This window comes from Antedon bifida, chromosome 7, assembly GCF_963402885.1.
Source record: "Antedon bifida chromosome 7, ecAntBifi1.1, whole genome shotgun sequence".
Taxonomy (NCBI): domain Eukaryota; kingdom Metazoa; phylum Echinodermata; class Crinoidea; order Comatulida; family Antedonidae; genus Antedon; species Antedon bifida.
The window spans coordinates 1,695,613-1,720,459 of NC_136232.1; the positions used below are offsets into that span (position 1 = coordinate 1,695,613).

Here is a 24,847-nt window from a genome sequence, read left to right on the forward strand (position 1 = left end):
AGCCTTTTTAGCTACAGTATACGTATTTGGGGGTCAATTTAAGTTCAACCTGAATTTCACGAATCCTTCAATTGTACATAAAAGGTTCTACTGTACTGTATCTAAATGTTATTAAAAGAATATGTTTTGTTCAAATACAGAGGGAGCTATCAGGGCATTTAGGTGACGTAAACTGCTGCTCTTTCTTTCCTTCTGGTCTGGTTGTTCTGAGTGGTGGCAGTGATCTACAACTGAAAATCTGGTCAGTAGAAGATGGCAGCTGCCCTGTTACTTTAAGAGGACACACTGCTGGTCAGTATATATTAGTGGCAGGTTGTTTATCTATTTTGTGCCCAACCTATCTGAATAAACCAAAAAGGGCCTTTTACCTCAAAGGGGAGAACATACCGTAGCTCGAAATTTACACACCACTCCAAGACAAAGGTGTCATTCAAGAATCATATGCTCATGTGGGTGACTACGCCATACGCATACAGTATCACCATTTCTTTTTGAGATTTGTGTAATTTTAACCGAGAATGAACTCATTGAATATATGCTGAATGAAAAAAAAACAAAGAATGTGAAAAGTGCCATGAAAAATGCAGAAACCTCATAATTTCTAATAAATTTGTTTTTAAATTTCAGGAATACTTGGTATAGCCATTGTTGACAAAGGAAAAAATGTTGTATCTTGTTCAAGAGATGGATCCGCTAGGCTATGGGACTGTGGGACGGCTACCTGTTTAGGTGTTTTACACCAAGGAAATAGTCCCATCAATGCCTGTGCTGTTGGAGTTGCCCATCAATCAGTTAATCTTGAAGTGCCAGATATAATACCTAGTAAGTATAAAACAAATTTTAAAAAGAAGAAACTACAAACAACATATATTAATCAAGCAAAGGTCAAAGGTCTAACAAATCTTTATTTAAATTATACATGAAATTGTTTACCCTGATGTTCTGTACAATCAAGCAATTTTCTTGTATATACTAATCAAGTTAAAAAGTTTTGTATGGACAGGCCTTGAATTTGGGTAAAGGGTAAAGGCCAGCTTGGATTTTTCATTAAAACCGAATCAAAGCCAAAAGAAAGGCATCAAGACCATTAAATAATATTTTTAGTTCATTTTTATTAAATTTGACACCTGCATGGAGTTCTTAGTAAGCAGAATTTAATTTAAACCAGTGATTTAAGATTATATTTACCCTAAACATCTGCAATTTTGGTTCCTCTCATATGAAGAGATAAACAGTAGTACATGTTTTTAGAATAAGAAAGGAAAGAGACATCATACATCTCCCTCTTTCAAAATGTTTTTTTTTTCAACTAATATAAAAGGTGACCGAGAAGTAGAAACTGGAGACAAGTTGTTATTATTGGCTTGTGAAAATGGAGTTTTCCTTGGAATTGGATTGCAAAGTCGAAAAGAGGTAATAAGACATTCCCAAAAAAATTACCCTTATGTACCTCATTGCTAAACTATTCTTAATCAAAACTGGACAAATGATGAATGTAGTGAGGCATATTTTTATTTTCAACTCAACAGAGGATTCTTTAAAAAAAATTTGGTTTTGCTTAAGTCCGTTTTCAAAATTACTATAATAATTGTTTCTTAGATCTTAAATGACAAAGTCCATTCCATAACATAACAAACTCACTGGTTTGATAAATCATCAGTTTTTCACTTAAGTACTACTTAACTACCTTGCAAAACAATTTATAAGTGACAGCCTCAGTCTGTAGGCCATCTTAAACTTGTTACTACACTCTACACACTCTGTCTACTCTATCAAACTAGTTTGACAAAAAAATGGTAGTGATATGACATCATCATGTCCATATATATATACATCACATTTGTTTGTTTTTCATAAAGTTTAATAGTGTAGACAGAGCTTAAAAGCTATGTAAACTGTTATTGTGTGTGTTTCAGACTTTCTGTGTGGAGCATGACACTGCATTCAATTGTTGCCAGTTCCTGTCAAAAACACTTGTTGCAGCTGGATCACAAGATGGAAAAATCTTCATTGTTGATATTCGAGACCCAAGGTAACATCTTTTCTTTTTCTCCAGAGCCATAGTGTTATACACTATCCCTGATATACTAGATATACCATAGTGTATATATATATAAACACATTAGGCAAAGAACATTAATTCTAAACCGCCCGGTGATATACTGAAATTTAATTAATTAATTTGAAACGATAAAGATGAGAAAGTCTGTGAGAATAAGAAAAAGTTGCTCCGACCGAGACTCGAACCTGGACCTTCATCAACAGGTATATGAACGTTTGGATTAAGTTGACATTTACGGTGAGGTAGCAGTGAATGTATGCCGTAATGACCCTGGGATCGTCTGACATTGTAATCTATTGAATTAGCACTGGTCTGTGTAGCTATTCCACTGCACTGGGCTGGTGGATGTACATCGGCTTAAGCCTTCTTTTCGACTGTGCCGAAGTGACAATGGTGTGTGTTTCAGAATGATCATGGAATGTCACAACTTTCTTATTTCAATGCTATATGTTATCCACCTTTCTCTGCTCTGTTTTCTACAGTATCTTTTAAGGTCAATGCAATATTTCCCACTTCTGAGGTATTAGGTCTCTCTTTGATTTAGGCCCGATTTCATACTTTCCAGGAAGTCATTGTACTTTGAAAAAAAAAGTATTGAATGGCCTGATCCAGAATACCCTTTCACACACACGCCAGGCCATCAGGACCAGCGTTTTGTATGGTGTGTGCACTGGTGTGTGTGAACTCCAGAGTTTTGCTAGTGTGGAATACTCAAATTATGTGTTATGTGTCAGCAGTGTAGAGAGATGTAATAAGCTGAAGGCTAGAGGGCATACTCCAGACTGAAAAGTGATTCCAACAAGAAAGGGGAACAAGATGGCGGCCGTAAATGTGTTCAAAAACATTATTTAATATAAAAAATAATAATCTAATATAATACATTAAGACTACAGCACATTATTATCAAAGCACAGTGAAGTTTTTATAGATTTAAATATATTGTTAATCGCAATGGAATGAATAATTTCTTGGTAATCTAGCATTTTTTGTATACGAGGATCGTATAGAATGCGTTTTCAAGTTTATAAGCTTAACACGCTGTGTTGCGTATCGTTCTCACGCAGATAGGCTCAACACAGGCGTAGTATTGCGTACAGCGTAGGGCATATCTGATTGGTCGATTGCAGCCACCATCTTGTTGGTTTCCTCTCCATGGAGAATCACTTTTTGAACTGCGATAACATTGTAGTTTGCCATCCAGCCTTCGGCTATATAATATCATTGGTCAGCAGTGTAATCCACTCAAGCATCCTCCCTCCATTATGAAAATAATGTGTTTGCTTCCCTCTACCTTCCAACAAAATATTACTGTATATAGGTATTTCGTATCTAAAAAAAAGTTAAAAATTTCAATTAAGTTTAAGTAGGCAGAGAATGGCCGTGAGTTGACGTTTCTGAAGTACCTATTCACAATATGTTTGAGTAAATTAGATATACACCTTGACATTTAATATAATGGCCTTAATCTCAACCAATTGTTCTATTTCTAAATAAATTCTTAATTTTTTACAATGGTACAATCCTTCTCCAGTCTCCATCATTGTCCTTTTCCCTCATCCCCTCCCTCTCCCCTTCTCCTCTTCCTCCTCTTCTTCCTTAGCTTCCTTCCTCGCCTTCCTCTCTCTCCTTTCTCCCTTTCCTTCTCCCATTTCTTCTCCCCTTCCTACTCCTACCCCTTTTCTCCCTCTTTTCCTTTTTTCTCTTCCCGTTTCTTCTCCCCACCATTCTTCTATCCACTCTCATAACTAAATTAAGCGTAGCAGAGTTTTTATGTTAGGTAATCAACTGTCCATGTGTTGTGGGATTCGAAACCATGACCTTCAGTTCACTACGTACCTGTATACCACTGAGCTTGATATTGATGGCTGGGGTTAGATTTGAGCACATTCTGTACCAATGTTATTATGATTGTTGTTAAAATATTTTTAGAAATAATGACAAAAATATTGTATAATAGATTTTCAACAAAGCCATAAGCTGTTTACTAAAACACTTTGTGACAAACAATTGATGAAATATCTTTACCATATTTGAGCATATCACACTTTTTTTGTAAAACTAGTTTGATAGTGTAGACAGAGCTTTATCACAATATTAAAAGTATTACCAATTTCCGAGTAAAATTTAAAGCAATAAATGTCAAAAATTATTTACTGCAGCTGCATTATATTAAATGATTATTTTTTTGGAAAATAATAAATTAAACTTGACTAATAAATTAATGATGTTACATGGTGATTTATTAATACTTTTATTACTATATTAAATCATAATTCATTTTTGGTTTGATATTTTTATTAGGTATAACTAATATAGTAATTATGAAAATTAGTTTGATTATGTCGGTACAAATATTTTCCTCCTTCATTGTTGAATTATCATTTGTGGTTGATAATCGTTGATGTGTCATTTTTCTGTAAAATATTTCAGAATCTTCAATCCTTCCATAGGTCAAGGCTAAGGCTGTTTAAATTTAGGTGATGTATTTAATACTGTGTAGAATATTCAACAGCTTAATATAGGTTTAAAAAAACGTCATTGAACTTGGAGCAGCGAGGTCAGGGCTGAGCCGAAGCACTCAACACAATCCGTACTGAATCCGTGTTGATGTCAAAAACTAACAAAATGTGTTGTCAAGGCCGCCGTAAGAGTGAAACGCACGTAGGCAGTTTCAATCTGTGTTTCACTTGCGTTTTTCTCATCCTTAAACTTGAAGCGTAAATCTCCAAAAGATTAACATATTTAAATTTTAATGGTAATTATATTTTATGATAAATGCAATCTATGTCGACTTTAATTGATGTACTACAGCTATGTATATCTTAGTATAAGCTATCTTTTGTATAGAATTTTATATAAACTCTAAGGATTTATACAACAAGTAAAAATTACATTTGAAAGCTATACTTATATCATATTGCCTAGAATATTTTATTATTTACAACAATATGCAATACAATACAAATTCCTATACTTTCCAAAAAATACCATTCAAAAATATCTTATTATTTATCTGAAATTATAGACTCTTATCCTGATTGGTCAGAAAGAGTACTCGTAACGGTCCTTGTTCGCATTTACCGACCTCATTCTTCCACTTCTGACAATAATGGCACCCATAATTTTGATAATAATAGGGGTGGAGAGAGGCAAACATAAGTAAAGTATCTTGCCAAAGGTACAAGCAATGCGACACACTGCGCCACACGCCTAATTACTATACATAAACCCATTTACTAAACAAATTGTGGAGTAAAAATTCACACTAATTGAAGCACATTCATAATTTAATTTGGAATAAATTTTAATACAAGTGGATACACCCACTAAACTTGAAACAGCAAATGAAACTAAACATGACATATTTCTGTTAATAATTCAAGCTTGTTGAAATAAAAACAGATTTTAATCTGTGTAGCAATAAACCTTGAAATCTCCAATTGATAAATGACAACATCAATTTGGAAATCCCAAGATTCTAATTTATTGAATATAAATCAATATATATAGTAAAACATAAATATCAAATCAGAAACAAGGTTAAAAATACTGTTTGTTTTTAGACTACAAAATTATTTTTCAGACTCAAAATATTTATATATGACCAGTTTCAGTCTCGAAAAGATCCTTATCCTTGGTTAATTTTATATTAAACATTTATTTCAACTCAATTTAGTGTGTTTGAATAATAATTAATACTTAAAACTATTTCCGTTTTGGTGTAACAAGGCACATTTTTATTATTAAGTGCAATGTGATACCCAATTTGATTTCGTTCCATATACACAACAATCCAGACTAATAATAAACTGAATCATTATATAAACACATTTATAAGGGTATGTTCAGACTCATGGCATTAAGGTGGCATGTTAGCGACATAGATATTTTTGTGTCTGAACTAGGCCGCGGATTAGCGTTAGGGAGCTGTGTTAGGGAGCTGTTATGCTGCGCCAGTGACGTTAATAACCCTAGCAGGAGAGGGTAGATTTAATAACGCAAGGCATAGGAATGTTGATCGTTGTGTCTGAACACCTCGATTTTTAACGCCATGGATTACCGTAAGCCTTGCATTGGATAACAAACCTAACTCTGTGAGTCTGAACATACCCTCAGTATATAAATTGTCTTATCCCAAATAAAGCAAGCAACAAATAGTGATTAGTGGGGTGAGAGGAGTTCATGATCTTGATAACAATATAAGAGACAGTACTATTGCCATTCTCTCCGTAAATGCATCTTTGTATGAGAAACCTATTATTTTTTATATGGGTTATAATTACTACCATATTTCTGGTTTTATTTATACTTCAAGAATACAGTTTTTTTGGTTTCTTTTATTAGTAAATTAAAACCAAGCATTATTGCTAACCCTAATATTTAGCTTTAATTTTCATTAAAGGGTAAAAGTTATTAGGGTAAAAGTTTTGTATTGTATTATTTTTCAGCTATAAAAACCATTCAAATTTTGAAACTTAGCCTAATGATTTTGAAGCATTTCTTTTATCTTTTTAGTGTCCTTCCCTTAAGGTAAATATTGAGAAATTTAAGTAGTAAGCAATCAATAAACAGATTGCTATTTTTTCTCGATCACATTTATCATTATATTTTTAATATTCAGATGATTGTTGATATATCTATTTATCTAGGACAGTGTCCTTGAGTTAAGGCAATTTCTCTGTTGATTGCCTGTATTTTGAATGCAAATGCAGCAGTTTTAATCAAGTTATATGTACCAAAAGCTCAATTTATTATAAATTTGTAAAAGTAAGATCATTTCAGAAAAAAGTAGATTGAGTGAGTGGGGTATATTTTATATATTTATGTAACGTTCTGTAGAAGAAAACAGGAATTGTTTTATGTAATATATGGACATGATCATGTCCTATCACTATCAAAGTTAAGCATATCACTAAATACAATATTTAGGCACATCAAACTTTTTGATAGTGTAGACAGAGTTTTAGTCTTTATTTTGTTTAAAAAAACATGAGTACAATAAAAAAGACAGTTAAAATGACTGATAGTACCTCAATAAAAATGTTATCTGTATATAATTCTTTATGTTTAACCATTCATGAATACGTACATGTGTGACGTTTCAAGTCGAAACGTATTCATGAATGGGTTAAAGCAAAGAATTATATACAGATAGTTAATATAACAACCAGATGAAAACACTTTTCAAAGAAAAATGTTTAATTATAACCCAAAAACCATTGTCTGACAGACAATTTAAGTATTTTTTGTTTTAAATTACATTTTTTCCAGGTAAATGATTGTTTGGTTAACGTGAATAACTATTATGTGACAATAAAATGACACATTCAAAAACAAATTTGAAATAAAAAATATTTTTCAGGGGGACAATATATCTTTAAAACTGTTACGTCAACAAGCGAGCAGCGTTTTTTGTAAGAAATATTTCTTGTTTATATTGTTTGTTCTAAATTAAAAGAAATTACTCTTTTCGGATTTCCCATCAAACAGTGTCAATACATTATGCTGCCCTCTATTAGTTTAGTTTGAATTTAATACATTTATCCATCAATTCAGTATGATAGATCAAACATTTTTTACTGATATGTTTTTTGTTATGTTATCAATAGTGTCTACACACTGCAATTGCAGTAAAACACCTGAAATCTCCAAATCTGCATACGTTTTTGTAACTGTGTATACTATAGTAGTAACTCTATTAAATGGAAACCTACAGAACGCAACAATGTGTGCCTTATAGGAGTGTCACTTGAATATATCAGTTAGCCGTATTTTTAAAACATTTATCCTGTATTGAATAAGGCCTTGTCTACACTATCAAACTTTATGTGACAAAAAAATGTGATGTGCCCATATATGGACATGATGATGTCATATCACTACCATATTTGGGAATATCACTCCCATATTTGGGCACATCACACTTTTTTTTGTCAAACTAGTTTGATAGTGTAGACAGAGCTTAACATGTGTATCCCAAATGAGGGGTTCTACTTTATACAATTATTTGGGGTTTTTAGTATTAGTAACAATTTCTGTAAAGCATTATGACATAAGTCGCTAAGGTGAGGACTATCTCCTATGGTTAACATGCTTTTTTGCATGCTTTGCTTTCCAGACCACATTAAGGATGTACAGTTTGTGTCACGTTTTTAAGAGCCTTTGTAAAATGCATCTGTTCACTATATGCATACTGAGATTTTTTACTATGGTAGAGGCGTAAGAGGCGCCCAAGTGCGGGATGAGCGAGTCACAACTCGTACTGACCAGGATTCAATTTAGACCGAACCCTGGTTAGCGACAAAAGTGTATCCCGATGCTTCGATTTGGGTTCAACTCTCCCCCTTTTATGTTATCAGTTTCTATGTACAGTGATTAGAGGTTTCACAACATTGTGCGCTTTATAATCCATAAATTATTAATATTATAAAGAAATAAACAGTATAGTATCAATTATTTTATAAAAATTCAAACTGTTGAAAACTTATGTTTAAAAAAACGACTGAAAATGTATAAAAACACAAATATACATCTGAAAAGAATTGTCTGTTCTTGTTAACTGAAAAGTCATGGAAATGTCAAAGTTAGATCTCTTGTGTTATTAAATAACAAAATCAACAACATAAGAGATTTTCTACTAGACAATTAGTCGCTTCTCTGTTTTCTTGACCTTGGCTCTTGTAAATTATCTTCTGTTACTTAATACATCTCTTGAAACGTAAGTCATGTTTTGTGTTTAAGTCCCCAAGCATGCTTTGTTTTCCTAGCTCTTGAACTTGCTGAGCCAGCAAAAAAATAAAAGAGGAGACAAATTTAAGTTTGATGACTAGTTAATCTTATCTTATTGAGATATTGAGCTATCTGATTCGTTGATTTTTCATCATGTGCCTTTCATTATTGTTCTATTGAATGGTAAAAGTTCTATTTAATGGCTATATTGCATGTTCAGGTTTTTGTAAACATATTTTGAGAATAAATAATATGAGAGTAAATAGAACAGTCAAAGCTTACAACTTCGCATTGTAATTTTTCTAAATCCTCTTGGATCCACTTATGGTATTACAATAATTGGCCACTTGAAACTATGAAATATATTTTCATATTCTAATATTGTTCATTGGTCAATTCAAATTAATAAGTTTTTATGAAGAGGAACTGTTCATCAAAATATAATGATTTATAATATTCTTCTTTTAGAAATTCAGTAAAGATTTATCACAAGTGCAACTCCTCTATACTCTGCCTGTATAAACATAAAGATGGTATTCTAGCTGGATGTGGTAAGTAAAGAATATTACAATACATGGTTCTTTGAATCTATGTCATAGATTAAAACAATGTCATGGACTTAAATGACAATATATGTTGATTGTGGGTGAGTGGAAGATATTTTTTCTTAAGAGGTGAGAGTTTGTTTCTTCTAGTGGAATTAGTCTCATCATCAAACATGGTATAGGCTATACAGATTCTCCTCTCCTTCAAAATCTCCCAAATCCAAAATGTTTCTCCAACCATTAATTTCTATCAATGGTGAAACAATACAAACAAAATCGTAAGCAGGCCTGTCGTAATATATCTATATACAAAACATAATACAACAATTTGACAACATGGTTGTTTTTTTTCTTGTGCTTACACTGACCATCGCATACTATGTATGAAGATTTGTGTTATAGCCTTGAACATCAAAATCCTTCCCCTTGCATAATGTACATTATGTGATCGCGCTGGGCTGGCATCTTCAACGTCTAGTTCTATCCAGCCTAAAACTTGTGTGAAGGCCTTTCACCCAATCTAATTTCAACATGACACCCACACATGAACGTTCTAATTACCGCTATTGGTTGTTACTTTCTGACCTTTAACCTACATATACTTCGGTACTACATTACTATATTATGCCTAAATAATTCTTTATATTGGAATAGACATTTAAAAATATCATAAAAGTTTTATTTCATTTAATGAAAGTCTAAGGTTGTTCTACTTCCAATCTTTCATTAGCTTATGTAATTTTAAGGGTTTTCTTGTAGCAACTGAGCCATGGCGGTATTTCTTAAAGTGTACATAAAGAAAAGTAAACAAATGGCTGCTTTGGAATGCCAATGTTTATCATTGGTAGAGAAACACAATAAACTTTGAAATACAGTAAAAAAAAATGTGACTATACTGTCTTGAAACACTGATTCTCGTCAGATCATTAAAGTTAAACAACGTTGGCCCTAGTTGTGTTCTATGTAAAGCCGTTATCCTGAGTACTATAATGCATGTTAAAGAACTTGGTACACTATTCGAAAGTGAGTAGGGTATCTTCTATCGTCTGGTAGGAGCTGCACCGCTGGTTGCCGTGGGTTTGTAGAGTGCCTAATTTGAATATCCTCAGTTTCCAGTTAAGCTTGAGAAGAAAATAAATACCTTTATCTTTTTACCTTTGGGAACTGAAAATCAGAGTGTCCCCTTAATAAGGGTTGACTGTAATGTTAACACAAGTCAAAGCGATCTGTAGTGATTTTAGCAGGTTTTTATCTGTGTTTTTTTTTTTAATCTCGATTATTCTTTGATATCTTAATAATCTAACTACCATATTGATGAGAGACTACTGTTATCAAATTCTCAGACCCGAAAAAGATATTGTATCTAAAACATTAAACAGTATGACAATAACATGCTAATGTTAGTGGTACTATAGAAGAGTTACATCTACCTAGTGTCTCTAAAAATGTAACCATTATATAAAAATTTACAGATTGCGATTTTCCGGTTCCTGTTGTGCGTGACTTAAGTAAGGTCTATGCGGAGCATGAGATAAGAGCATTCTAAGATCTATTAGTAGTATAGACCTTAGTAGACCTTATGATACCAGCATATAACTTTTATGCATTTGTACTTTTTAAGTTTGAATACTATAGAATTAGAACTTGAACTCATCAAAGTTTAATATTCAGAAATACTTAAAAGTAACATGACATTGGTTGTATAGTCTGAATGAGCGGTAGAATGTGGCGACAAAGCTATGAGGTACCACAAGGCTATTTTGTGTGGAAAACATTTTTTTTTTAAATGTTTTCTACTGCATGAACTATGATAAAGGTAGTTCTTGTGTGTATATTTTCCACTGAATGAAAATATTCTCTTCATCCACTCATAAACATTTATTTCATCACGGTTTACTACTGTTATAATGTAAACTTTTATTTTGCCGCTTTCATCTTAAATTGAATGTGCGCGTTAAAAAATATGGAACCCAGAATAGAGCCTTTATAACTGATGCACTCTATAGCATGGTTTGTACTCGTGTGAAGTGTACTATTACATGGAGCCAAATAACGCCTGCCATGTGATACATAATCAACCAATCACATGGCAAGGATATGCTTTTAAACATGTTATGATACAATATATTGACTTTCAATAGACATGAATCATAATAATAAATGTTGTCATTATCATGACAGATAATCAATAACAAAATTGATTGATGTATTTTTATGTGTTTAAAAAGAAAAAAAATATTATAGAAAGTCCTTCACCCTACAATGACTTACATTAGCTAAATAATTCTAACAATAAAATATGATAATTTAATATCTTTGTCCTTCTGTATTCTAGATTATAACGTGAAAATATTATATACTATCAGTTTCACTTCATAGATCGCTCCGTCAAAGACCTACAAAAAAAAATTAAAATCGGCTATAAAATGATTTACAGAAAATTAGAAGTTCACGTAAAGTCATTTCTGTCAGGAATTTGTTAACCTATTTATTAAAAGGTGATCATCAGATACAAAGTCTTCTACAATTGATTGGCTAACTGCCACTAGTGGTTTCAACATTAATTCTATCGATCGCACAGCACAGCCCTCTGGACACTTTTCGTTGATATGTTTTATCCTCGGGATATAGAACATCTTTAATTGCAGATTTGAAGTATTGTCCATGTTCTAATAGTTTTAATTGTTCTTATTGAAAAGAAATTGTTATCTAACAGCAATAACCTTGTATGCTTGTTTCTTCCATATGATATTAATTCATTATAATATCAAAAAATGAATTTTAAGTTCAAGACTAGTTCAAACATATGTTGTGCTTTTATGGTCTCTGTTCCTCCTTTTTTACGATTTTGTGACATCAAGTGATAAGATTGAATACATTGGGTTATTACATCAGTTGAAGGCCAAAACTAATACTGCGTTTTTAAATACCTTGTTATTTCCAAAGAAATTAAAAAATATTAAACAATATTAAACTTTATTTCCCAACTTACTAAACAGTTATGTCAAATAACCGTACTGCAATGTTCATATTGAATTGTATGTAAAAGTTTTTGTTGAGTTTATCCCATAATGTGTTTATTTATTTAGTGTCGTGAAAGGTTGTTTTAGAAGTAACTTTTTATGTTTTTTTTGGAGTAAAAGCAGTTAATCTATTTGGGATCATTAATATTACTTACTCCCTTGTAATTTATGTACTTTTTTAAATTGTCGAATAAATAATGTTATTGTAATGCGGCATGTAAAGTTATAATGGTAGACCTGAACAATCACCGAACAAGAAACTCTCCTTGGTAGAGATCTGCAAGGTGAATCTTTGTTTGGGAATGACAATACCAGATTAAAGGTTAATACATAACTAAATGAGTAGCACATTTTAATGTTCAATTATGGAAATCTTACTTTCTAATTTATCTTTAACAATGGAAAGTGAAAGGATAAACTAAGGTCAGACAAAACCATTATGTTCCCATCAAATGAACATAAACTGGCTCCTAATTTCATTAAGTCCTGAGATTTTCACTTTGTTTACTAATTATTATAAATAAATTGCTTTTTATTAAGAATACTTCTTTCACTGTTATAAATATAGTTTTATGTGTTCTTGCAAACAATAGAAAGTGAACTACAACAAAGTTTACTGTTACAATTAAAATTACGTAATGAGCACATTAGGATTTTATGAATTGTACTGATGGTTTTTTTACCGAAAAGTAAACAGAATTTTGTTCTTGTGACCTCAGTGTTATTTGCTTTTGAGAAATCTTCATCATGCTCATCTGTCTGGAATTTATTCTCTTGACCAAACCACCTTAATCTGCATTTTACCAATCTTTGTAGCCTGTTACTGCAGTTAGCGTATGATTAACATCCTTTGCCTGTCCTAATGTCAATTTAAAAGATTTCTTCTATGCTTCTACATCTTCTTATTATCTCCACTTGACCAAATCACTGTAATCTGTATTTACCAATCTTTGTAGCCTGTTACTGCAGTTAGCTTATGATTTACATCCTTTGTCTGTCCTAATGTCAATTTAAATGATTTCTTCTATGCTTCTACATCTTTTTATTCTCTGCACTTGACCAAACCACTGTAATCTGTATTTACCAATCTTTGTAGCCTGTTACTGCAGTTAGCTTATGATTTACATCCTTTGTCTGTCCTAATGTCAATTTAAATGATTTCTTCTATGCTTCTACATCCTCTTATTCTCTCCACTTGACCAAACCACTGTAATCTGCATTTTACCAATCTTTGTAGCCTGTTACTGCAGTTAGCTTGTGGTTTACATCCTATGCCTGTCCTAATGTCAATTTAAATTTCTTCTACGCTTCTGCATCTTTCTTCCTTCTCTTTTCACTGTAACAGTGTAATCTACATTTATCTTCATCATCATGCATCTTCTTTTCTCTAGGTAGAATTATTTGCATGAGGCACTATGCATAGTGTCTCATCAGTGTATTAAATAATAAAAAACACTTTATCCACTAGATTTCAATGGGATAAAGTTGTTAAAATCCCTGTATATATAATCTAGTTTTCTAATCCAGTTCAAAGAATTGCCTGATTGTATTTTAATAACCTTTATTATTTATTCTAGTTTACTAATCCAATCAAAGAAAACAGACATGCCTACTATAAATATTGAATAGAATTTGTCTTTCAATGCCATTATTTATAATCTAGTTTATTATTAAGTATTAAAGTCCCTAATATTATTGAACTTATTGTTTGATAAATTTAATACCTAATATATAATAGCATATGATTTTTGGGGCTATTATTTTTTTTTAATTCAAAATTACTTTAGTGTAACAAATCAAACAGCATTTATTTTAATGTGTTTAATGTAGGCTTAACGTTGAAGTTTAAATAGAATCTTAGTATCATATCTGTCTACATTGCTGGTGGTGGAGCCACGTGGATTAGTTTACAATTTCATTTTTTGACACATGAATTCTACTTAAGTTAAAATTACAAGCTTACGATTGCATACATGTTTTGGTAAAGCATGATTAAAAAAGTATTGTTGATATACAGTTGTAACGTTACAGGCTGGTTAACTAAGCTCTTACTATATTACATACATACATATTAATGTAGATGTGTAAATTAAGATTTTCAGTTTTTGGTTAAATCCTTATTAATAATTTAATTAATATCTTTAGTATTAAGTTTCATTGTCATTGTCAAGATAAACTCTTGTTGTTAATTGTTTAATTGCTAAATAGTGTATAATGTCTTACGGTCTTAAACACCATTGAGGTGAACAAGTGTTACCGTGATTAAATAAAGTTTTTATTATATTATTATTATATTATTATTATAGATATTTATTTGTTGTTTATTCTTGAAAACACACCTTGCAATTAGTGTATTAGTGTGTTTTTTTGGGGGGTTTTTTTCTCATTTTTTAAAACAGTTTCTTTATTATTAAAAAAAACACAAACATTATATTGATTGAATAGTGTATTACGATCTTCCTTTCCGTGACCTGTTTAAACAAGAAAAACTAAATGTATGTCTCATTTTTATCGTATTAGCTGACCTAATTCTTGTTTGTCATTCTATTTATGTACGTCAATTAAATTTACACAACATATAACATTGCCTGTATACATAATTTACATTACTATGTAATCTGAGATAGACTACGGACGCCTTTGTCATACAAAGGGCACGGTTGGTACCTTTTTGCACAAATTAGATTGATTGATTGATTATTGATTATCTGGAGATTCAGTCATTTCTAATTTGATTCTGCAAAGAGGCTAATTTGTGTCATCATGACCGGATTCTACGATATGAAGGCATGTTTCTGTTGCGAAGAAATAACTGGTTAACTTGCTTCATCTCCTAATTCGCAGCAGAAACTGAACAAATATTTACTGGTTTAATGGTGTTCTCAAAATAATTGCAGCATTCGCAATAACACTGGTCCACCGGCCAATGCCGGGTTAAATGCGTGGCAGACCAGTTAAATACACTCAAATAACAAGTCCACTTGGCCAGTAAAATTTCACAGTAAAATCTGACGAAGTATCAATAATTTTACTCAATTCACCTTGTTGTCATGATTTCATTACAAAATCTCACACCTGAACTACTAATGTAAACAAGATCGTTTTTTTGTTGTACCTTTGTGTACAAACAGTATTTTGGTTGTTTATTGAAGGCCTCCAAATTATATATGCCGATATGTGACCAGTAAAAGGAATGGAAGCCCAGTGAAAATATGAATTTTACTGGTTCTCTCAAGTTAAAAAACCTTAACTGAATTGGTGTTAGAATGCCTTTACATGGTATTCATGATACAGTATGGATGGGCCATTGATTTATTATTATTATTATTAGTGGTTAAGTGGTGGTTAACATTCTGTCAGAGTTCAATCCTGACCTAGTACCAGTGTAGTTACTCCTGCGCGAATCAACTGCACTCCCTAAGCCTGAAATGAGACTTAGTTTTAAGCACGATTTATGGTTTATCCATCTTGTAATTAGCGAGTTTCTCACTGTTTGATTGTATACATTAAACATTTTATTTTATGCCTGTTTTGAAAACCTAACTAAAACAATGGTAGATTCTGTAACGGAAAGCAAACACCACATAAGTCTGCAACTGCTTTACTAAGGTGCTGGATTAGTTCTTGTGCACCTCTCTCCACCTGTTAGTATGTTTTCGTATTGACCATTACTAAATATAAACATTAATACTTTTCAGCATATTACTGATGAATGTGATTGAACATAGTCAGTCAGCTGCCCAATACATTTATAGTAGCCAGATGGCCTAGATTAATGCTATGTTCCATTAAAGTTTATAACATTGATGTTCTTAACAATGTAGTACGGCGACATCCTTTCTGTTGCCATGCATGAACTTATGAAAATGTGATGTTTAGAATTTTACCATACCCCCTCTATAATAGGAATGATATAAACAAATTGTGTTATTGCGCAGGCAAGTTTGAAGCTAGTGCATTTTTAACCATTTATCTTGAAGGGGTTTGTGTTGGTGTCTATGCATATTGACCACTGGCAGGGTAACATACTGACCATTGGTCGGTGTACTAGTATCCAAGGCATCAAATGTTCCTTAAGAAACTTCAACTGGTTTCCTTTCAGGTTCCTGACATTGGTTGTGGATTCATTATTATACAAATAATAAATGTTTATGAGTGCAATGGTAAAAATGTGATTTGCCCATATGGGCATGATGATGTCATTTTACTACCATATTTAAGCATATCACTACCATATTTGGGAACATCACACTTTTTTTTCTCAAAATAGTTTGATAGTGTAGACAGAGCTTAATCTGAGTAAAGTAGATTCATATGAACAGCATCAATTACCTGTAACAGTGCATCTAAATATTTGCACTACAAATATGCATCATTGCATATTATTTGTTTACTTTCATAATCTATTTTGAAACCGGACACCAATGTATTCTATATTAATATCATCAATCTATAATTCAAATTGTGTTTTGTGAAGATTGATAAAGTACAATAACATTTGCACTGTTGATGAGAATATACTACCAGCATTTAAAAGCTGAACATCAAATTACTTTTATTACTGTTTATGCTTTACTTCTAAAGCCCTTTTCACATATAGAATTGCGGCAATATCCCAGTAAGCAAGCCGGTATTATTGCCGGTCTAGACCCATTCACACAGAAGGTAATATTATGGTAATTTTACCGGCCACAGTGAAAAAGGCGAAATATTTAAAGATTACTGTCTTCATAAAATAGAGGTCGCACTTTTTCAGAAAAATCTTTTTGTCAAACTAGTCCATTCCAGCTGACTCCCAGCACAGAGAAAATAGGGCACAACCATATTTCCATGATTATAATACCATAAATAATTTTAATGTTGACATGATTGTTTCCAAAATTACTACTAATAGTATTACTTCTGTTTTAAAAGTCTTTAAAAGGATTTGTTAGTTAAAATCAAAATATTGAATTAATATAAAATCTTCTACCACCTTTTGGATGGCATCCATTTGCAGATTATTTTTAAAGAAAAATAATCACAGGAATCGATTTTAATGAATTATTTATTTCAAGTACAAAAAAACCTTTATATAAGCATCTATCGTCGTAGGTCGGCCATCGCAACCTCTTTAGCCGATAGCAAAAGGAACTAAGTTAAAAAATTAAAATCAGTGCCTACCACATTTTGGATGGCGTCTAATTGCATTTTATTTTTAGAGCAAAAATAATCGTAGAAAGATTTTAATGAATTATGTATTTTTAGTACAAAAAACCTTTATACAAGCATCCATCGTCGTAGGTCGGCCATCGCAACCTTTTTAGCCGACAGCAAAAGGAACTATAAGTTTAAAAATGAAAATCAGTGCCTAAGGGCTTCACTTTACAGGTTAGGTCAATAAATATATATTCCTAAGCAGTTCTATAATCAACCTACTTTTGCATTTAAGTCAGATGTGATAATAAAAGTGATTTACCGCATGGTTATCAGAAATTGAAATGTATTTCATAAAGTATTACCTTATACTACCTTTCTGTTTCAGCTTACTTTTTCCTTTTTTTGCCGAACCTTTATAATATTGTGCTTTTTGGGAAATTAATTCATGCAATGTTCTGACAATGCCGACAATGTCAGGAAAATTGTAGTGGCATTTGATAATAACATTGAAAGCATGTAATGGATAGCAAAAAAGAAGAGGGTTGCTGCTCCTTGTTCCAGTGGTAAATATAGGTTGCTTTTCAATAGAAATGAATACTTTTGAGACATGGTTATGTTATGGTTAATATTATTGAATTCAAACAGATGGTTTGCTCATTTTTATATTGGAGAAATATAGGTTCCTCTTTAATAACAACCACTTTTGGCAATCATGGTTTTTAAACAATAAATGAAGCTTTTTTTTACGTATGTGTAAATGTAGGTTCCAAATCAGGCAATCAGGATAAAGATACAGGAAAGTACAGTTTTGTACCTTTTTCTGTATGTAAATGTTGGTTCTTCCTCAATAACAACCTCTTTTGTTTTTCATGGTTAAGTGAACGATTTTTTAAAATCTATTTTCTGTATGTAATTGTAGGTTCTTCCTCATTAAGAAACATTTCTGTTTAAGTACCAATAGATACAATTTTTTCTTATTATTATTTTTCAGACAATTGTTATGCCTTTTCCCATATTTTACTTTTGTATGTAAATATAGGTTCTTCCTCAATAACACATTGCAACCAGAGGTACCAATGGTACTATATTATATATCATATTTTCCAGACAATTTTTTATCCCTTTTTCCATATTTTCCAGACAAATTTTTCAGATTTTCCAAAAATTGTTTATCTTAAAAAAAAATGTAAATGTAGGTTCTTCCTCAATAAGAACCACTTCTGGCAATCCGGTTTAAGTACCGATAGAAAAAGGACTGTTTTGTATCTTTTTTCCATATTTTCCAGACAATTTTTGTATCTTTAAAAAAAATGTCAATGTAGGTTCTTCCTCAATAAAAACCACTTCTGGCAATCCGGTTTAAGTACTGATAGAGAAAGGACTGTTTTGTATCTTTTTTCCATATTTCCCATACAATTTTTCATCTTTTTTTCATGTAAAAGTAGGCCTATGCTCTTCCTCAATAACAACTACTTCTGGCTACCAGGTTTTAAGTACAGAAGAAAAGGCAATATTTATCATTTTTTAATGTAAATATAGGTTTCTTCTCAACAACAACATTTCTACTATTTCTATTATCTAGATTTAAGTAATAAATAGATACAAGAAAGAGAATTCTTGTTAATATAGGTTCTTCCTCAATAACAACCACTTTTGAGGATCTAAGTAATAGGAACAAGAAAGAAGATTGTACATATTTTTAAGTTAAGTTTTAAGTTAAGTATACAAAAAGAATATTCTGGAAACCATAGTTGGTTTATCATTCACCAGGTTTTTTAGTTTAGATATTTAAAAAAAATATTCCGTCTTTGTGTATTGTTTGTAAACATAGGTTCCTCTTTATTACCAACCACCTCTGAATCCAGGTAATAGAGGAAGAAGGTGAAGAAGATTCTACATATTCTTTTTCATAAAAAAGTTTTGTTGTTTATGTGTAGAGGGAAAAGTAGAATTTGTAGTTTGTTACAAAATATAATCATTACAAAAGATTTCCTGGCTGTACACTGATAATGAACCTCCCCACATTCCTTCCTCCATCACCTTCCTTTCCCCTCCTCCCATTCCCTCAACTTCCTTACTCCCCGCATTAAAGCAAAATTTAATAGAACACAACATGTTATTCCCATTTCCCAACCTTTGTTTAAAACTCTGGCCTGAATCTTCTTTTAATTGATTGGACCACCCTTGTTAAAATTGTGAATAAATGAATAAAGTTCTAATTAAAGTGGATATTGACTCTTGCCATGAGCAAAAAAAGTTTGGGAAAGAACAAATATTGTTACCTCTGGGTGAACTATTTATAAACTGCAAATTGCATACTGTAATTGTATAGTATATAGTATTAAATTATGTATGTAAAAATCAAACTATCTATCCTTCAGTGAAATGAAAGTGAAACTACATTGGTAATAATTATATATGAACATTAACGGAAGAGTAAAGGGGTTTGATTTAAAATGCATAGATAGTCCTCCTAAGGGATCGAATCCAGTGTGCTGTGACAGATAGATGACAAGACTGTTGAGCCTACCGTTCTTGTAGGCCATCACTACTTAATCTTGTTGTTTGTCACCCCGGAGGACATCTTTAATGATTCAAGGTCCAAAGATATACGGATATCTATCGGTACCATGGATTTACTTTCAATCGATACTGATTTGTGTGTATGAATTGCCGACAGTCTGTCTCATTTAGATAACATTACAGTCAACTAATGTATTTTTACATTAAATCAATCCAGTGTAGTGTGCAGTTCTTGGTATTAATGTAGAGCTCATTTTGATTGTCATTTCATTTAGCTTATCCCGCCTCATTGATTTACATTGTTTATTGGCTTTGTTGTGTTTTCTCCAATTAAGAATAGTAACCACCAGTGTGTGTTGTTGGTGCTAAGATACATTTTTATATAAGATACGTGTGTTCACATGCATAAGCATGCATAGATCAGAGTTAAGCTGATCTGAATCCAAGTTTCAAGCAATGCAACTGCTTGTCCGATCAGTTAACTCTCTTATACCTCTGTGTCATTAACTCTGATGTATATAAATCTTTGTATTATGGATCCCGATATAACTATGGTGTACCTCCGATAACTCTGTTGTACAACTCTGATGTACCTCCGATTTAACTCTGTTGTACAACTCTGATATACCTCCAATATAACTATGTTGTACAACTCTGTTGTACCTCCAATATAACTCTGTTGTACAACTCTGATGTACCTCCAATATAACTCTGTTGTATAACTCTGATGTAGCCTACCTCCGATATTGCGCTGATGTACCTCCGATATAATGCTGATGTACCTCCGATATAACGCTGATGTCCCTCCAATATAAACCTATAATTTCACACTAGTATAGTGCCCAATGTTGGAAAAACCTTTTTTATACACAATATAAAATTATGTGGGGTCCCCATATTCTTGATCCAACTATGGTACTTTTATGACTGTATTCAAACTCATGAATAACAATTTGTATCCAATACAGATTGTTTGTAATCTTTGTCCATAATGAGTGACCATATTTCTGTTTTGTTGTACTCTCCTTTGAAACTTTAAAAATTATCTAGTTTGATACTTTTTATTGAGGTATAAAATATTATATCTCATCTCTTTCTCATTTTTTAATGTTTTTTTTCTTTCTTCCTTGTTGACCATGGTTTTCAGTTTATTGCAAGATTATTGATATAGAGAACTATATTGACAGTGTTATGTTATTAAAAGAGAAACAGACAAATGTATGGTTTTTACATGACTTCCATGATCTGGCCTTGAGGGTTAAGTCTTGATTCCACTGAGAAAAAATTCAAGTTTATCTGTCTCATGTAAACAACACATGAAAATGAAAGATGATTTTACTATAATTACCAAATTTGAAGTGAAATCTAATGCATATGTTTCACCAGATTTGTTTGTGAAAGGTGATAATTTTGATCTAGATTGAGGCCTAAAAATGTTAATGTTAGTAAATGAAGTGCAGTTACAGCCTTAATCTTGATTCCCATTTACAACGCAATAACGTACGCACGGCGCTACGCAAGTGAGTTGACCAATCAGCAGTTTGGATGATCCATCCGTCCAGACGGGAACCAAGCTTAATTACCTGATGTACCATAAATGGTCCAAATTGTTTTGTTTTTTCATGTAAGGCCAAATTGGCTGGTCGCTATAGAACCGAGTTTGATCAAATTCATTTCCTTGATGATAAAAATTACTGCAATTGACTTGATTCAAAATATGTTTTCTGATGAGCTAAGTGGTTCAATTTGCAGTAACTACAAAAGGGTTTAATAATTTTCATAAATGCCATTTATATAACAGTACTTTTACTGTGTAAATGGGCTTTTAAAATGTTTAATCATACTTTTTTTTTCTTCTAACCAATGAGTATTGAGAACGTGCTCCCACTTACCTCGGCTAATCGATACTGTGTACAAATTATCGCCTCGATTTACATAATTAAAAATAAATTTGTTACCTTGAACACATTAGATTCCGTTTCTATTTATAATTACTACATAATTCAATGTATCCTTTTTTGTTACAATGTATTGTTAGATTTTGTCCTTGGAATACATATTTATGAATTCATCAATAACTAAGAGATTATTGTATTAAAAGAATAATGAAATATATATAAAATATGATATTAATTTCGTAATCATACTTTGCATATCTACAAGGTTGTTTCATTCAACAGATGTTGATTCATTGTCTTCTAAAAGGGAGCAATGCCCAGACGAACGTTTCATAATATACGTGATACGGCATGAAATATTGCATTATACCAATTAATTATACTTTGTATTATATACCACATACGTAGATTCCAGGTGCCTGATTGGTAAAAAAACAGGTAACTCCAACTTTATCTCGGGGGAAAAAAAGTACAACTGTATATTTTTCCCTCAATGATATTGATAGTAATTTAATTGTCCCTATTGTGTGTTTATTGTATGCTTATGAAAAATGTAAAAAAACTGCGACCTCTATTTTTAAACATAAAAAATAATAAAATATTTGTTAAAAAAGGAAACAATAATATATATATATATATATATATATATAAACACAAGAGGCAAAGAACATTAATTCTAAACCGCCCGGTGATATACTGAAATTTAATTAATTAATTTGAAACGATAAAGAAGAGGAAATCTGTGAGAATGAGAAAAAGTCGCCCCATATATATACATCTGGCTCCCTTTGTTATATTTCTTTTATTCCTCTCCACCCAGGCAGCACTTGCCAGCTTTATACTATGACGTTATCCAAATTCCTTCACTTGCACTGATGAAGGGCTAGTGTTGCCCGAAAGCTCTGCTAACTTTTCTGGCTGTTTTACTTCTCGTTTTGATTTAGCTTTTCGCTTTCATTTTGTATCTCCATTGAGATCAGCCACTGATACCCACAGCATTGTCATTTTTTCAGTAATTTGCCTTTGGATTTATATATATATATATAACACCTGAGTGTATTCTTGCCATTTGATTGGTTAATTTTATATCATGTGCCGTGCACTTTTAGAATGCATACATTTAAAAATTCATTAAATACTGTTTATTATTTTGTAAGTTGATTAGGACTGAATACGAGATTATTCATAATAAGTATTCCAATTAAAAATGATGGCATTTAAAAATCAGCAATCAGGTTAACCTATGTCCTTGGAAGTATGTTCTTATTTAGTAAAATAAATTATGTTAAATTACTTTTTTTTTATAATATGAAAGAAAGTAACAAGTAATGTATGTTATGTGCTGTCAGAAATGTAATTTAATAGCAAGTGGGAAGGGGATTTGTTTGACCACTGGCCTTGACCAAATCCCAATGGAAAATTTTCCATATACCAAATGAAGTTCAATATTTCTAGAGTTAAAAGTAATCGTATCTGAATATATAGTAGAGCGATATATCTTCATTATTTTTTTAATAAGGATCAGTGGATGGTTTATTGTTTGTTTGTTTACTCGCTCGCTGATTAATTTGCTTATTCATGTGATTGGACAGTGGTATTTATCGCAAAAAAATTGTAAAAATTGGAAGGAATTTCTTCAATACAGTTTTTGTAGCTTTCAATTCCATTTCAATTACAGTATTTTATGCACACAAAAAGGAGTTACAACAAAAAATGATTACATCTAACATTCAATCCACAAATGTTTTTTTAATGACAAAAATCATTTATATTTTGTGTCTAATCCTACAAGCATTTTTAAAATCATAACAGCAATAAATGCAATGAAAGTTATATTAGTTTCCACGTTTAAAGTATGCATTAATTCTTCGATTACATCTAACAAATAATTATATTTATCTAATACCCTCATCATTTATTTTATATTCATAACCTTCAGGCTATTTAGTATCGCAAATGAAAATACATTTCCAAAAAAAAACTGCGCTGTTGAAAACTAGGCTGGTGTGTTTAGATATCTATGCCTGTATGGTTAGTTTGGTGAATTTGGTGTGAACTAATAGATTTATCCTATTTAACTACACCTAACGAGCTATAGATTATTATGAGGGTAATTAGTAGAGGCATTTATAAGTGTCTTAAGGATATCCCGGTCGTCTATGTTTATGATTGCGTTATGCTGGATAGTGTATATTGAAGTGACAAGCCAATAGTGTGACCTGCTTTTTGTTGTAGAGCTGGCACAGATTGTACTTATACACCAACACTACAGAGCAGCGTTCCGCAAACTTTTTTATTTCACCGGCCGGCCAATGAAGAAAAAATCAGCGCAGACTGGGGTTTCCCCTTTATAACTCACACGACACGTGGCACTGTGCCGCGTCACAGTTCACACAGGATTTTACATTACATGACGATCACTAGTAATGTATTGCGAAACTTGTTCGTACTAACAATTTACACAATTCGGTAATATAAAAAAACACCATCATCTCGACACTTAAAAAATTACCCATAGTTTGCATAATGTTGACGTAACAACGCTTAGATTGTAAACGATGATATGGTATCAGTTTAATTTTGATATATTCCTCGTCCAACCACCATACTGTTTATCACAAGCTCTCTATAAACTTTAACAGCGCATTCATACTAAGGTCTCAAACTTGTTCCTACTCTTTACAATGCAGACTATTTGAACAAAATCTAGGTTTCTATGAAATAGACTAGTGACAAACCATGTGGTTTGGTTTGTCAGATATGTTTTCTAGAGTGGAACACTTTTGACGAATTACTGTTCATTTCGTTGTTTGTACTAATTAGGTTTTTGTTTCTAGGTTTATCCAATAATGTATAATATTACCAATTATCAAAGTTAATTTTACACTATAACTATGTTATTCTTTTCTCCATGGTATTTATGTTTTA

The 24,847-nt window shown here is 31.9% G+C and overlaps 1 protein-coding gene across 6 annotated transcripts in view; it reads left to right on the plus strand.

Annotated features, from left to right (window-relative positions):
• LOC144847861 (proteasomal ATPase-associated factor 1-like) overlaps nt 1-24,847 on the plus strand; it is a 103,596-nt gene that overhangs the window by 40,561 nt on the left and 38,188 nt on the right. For all 6 annotated transcript variants that reach the window (XM_078704406.1, XM_078704405.1, XM_078704409.1 and 3 more), the window contains 5 exons: nt 141-291; nt 628-822; nt 1,322-1,413; nt 1,917-2,032; nt 9,260-9,342. In XM_078704406.1, the coding sequence (XP_078560532.1) occupies nt 141-291; nt 628-822; nt 1,322-1,413; nt 1,917-2,032; nt 9,260-9,342 (637 nt within the window). The remainder of the gene's footprint in view (nt 1-140; nt 292-627; nt 823-1,321; nt 1,414-1,916; nt 2,033-9,259; nt 9,343-24,847) is intronic.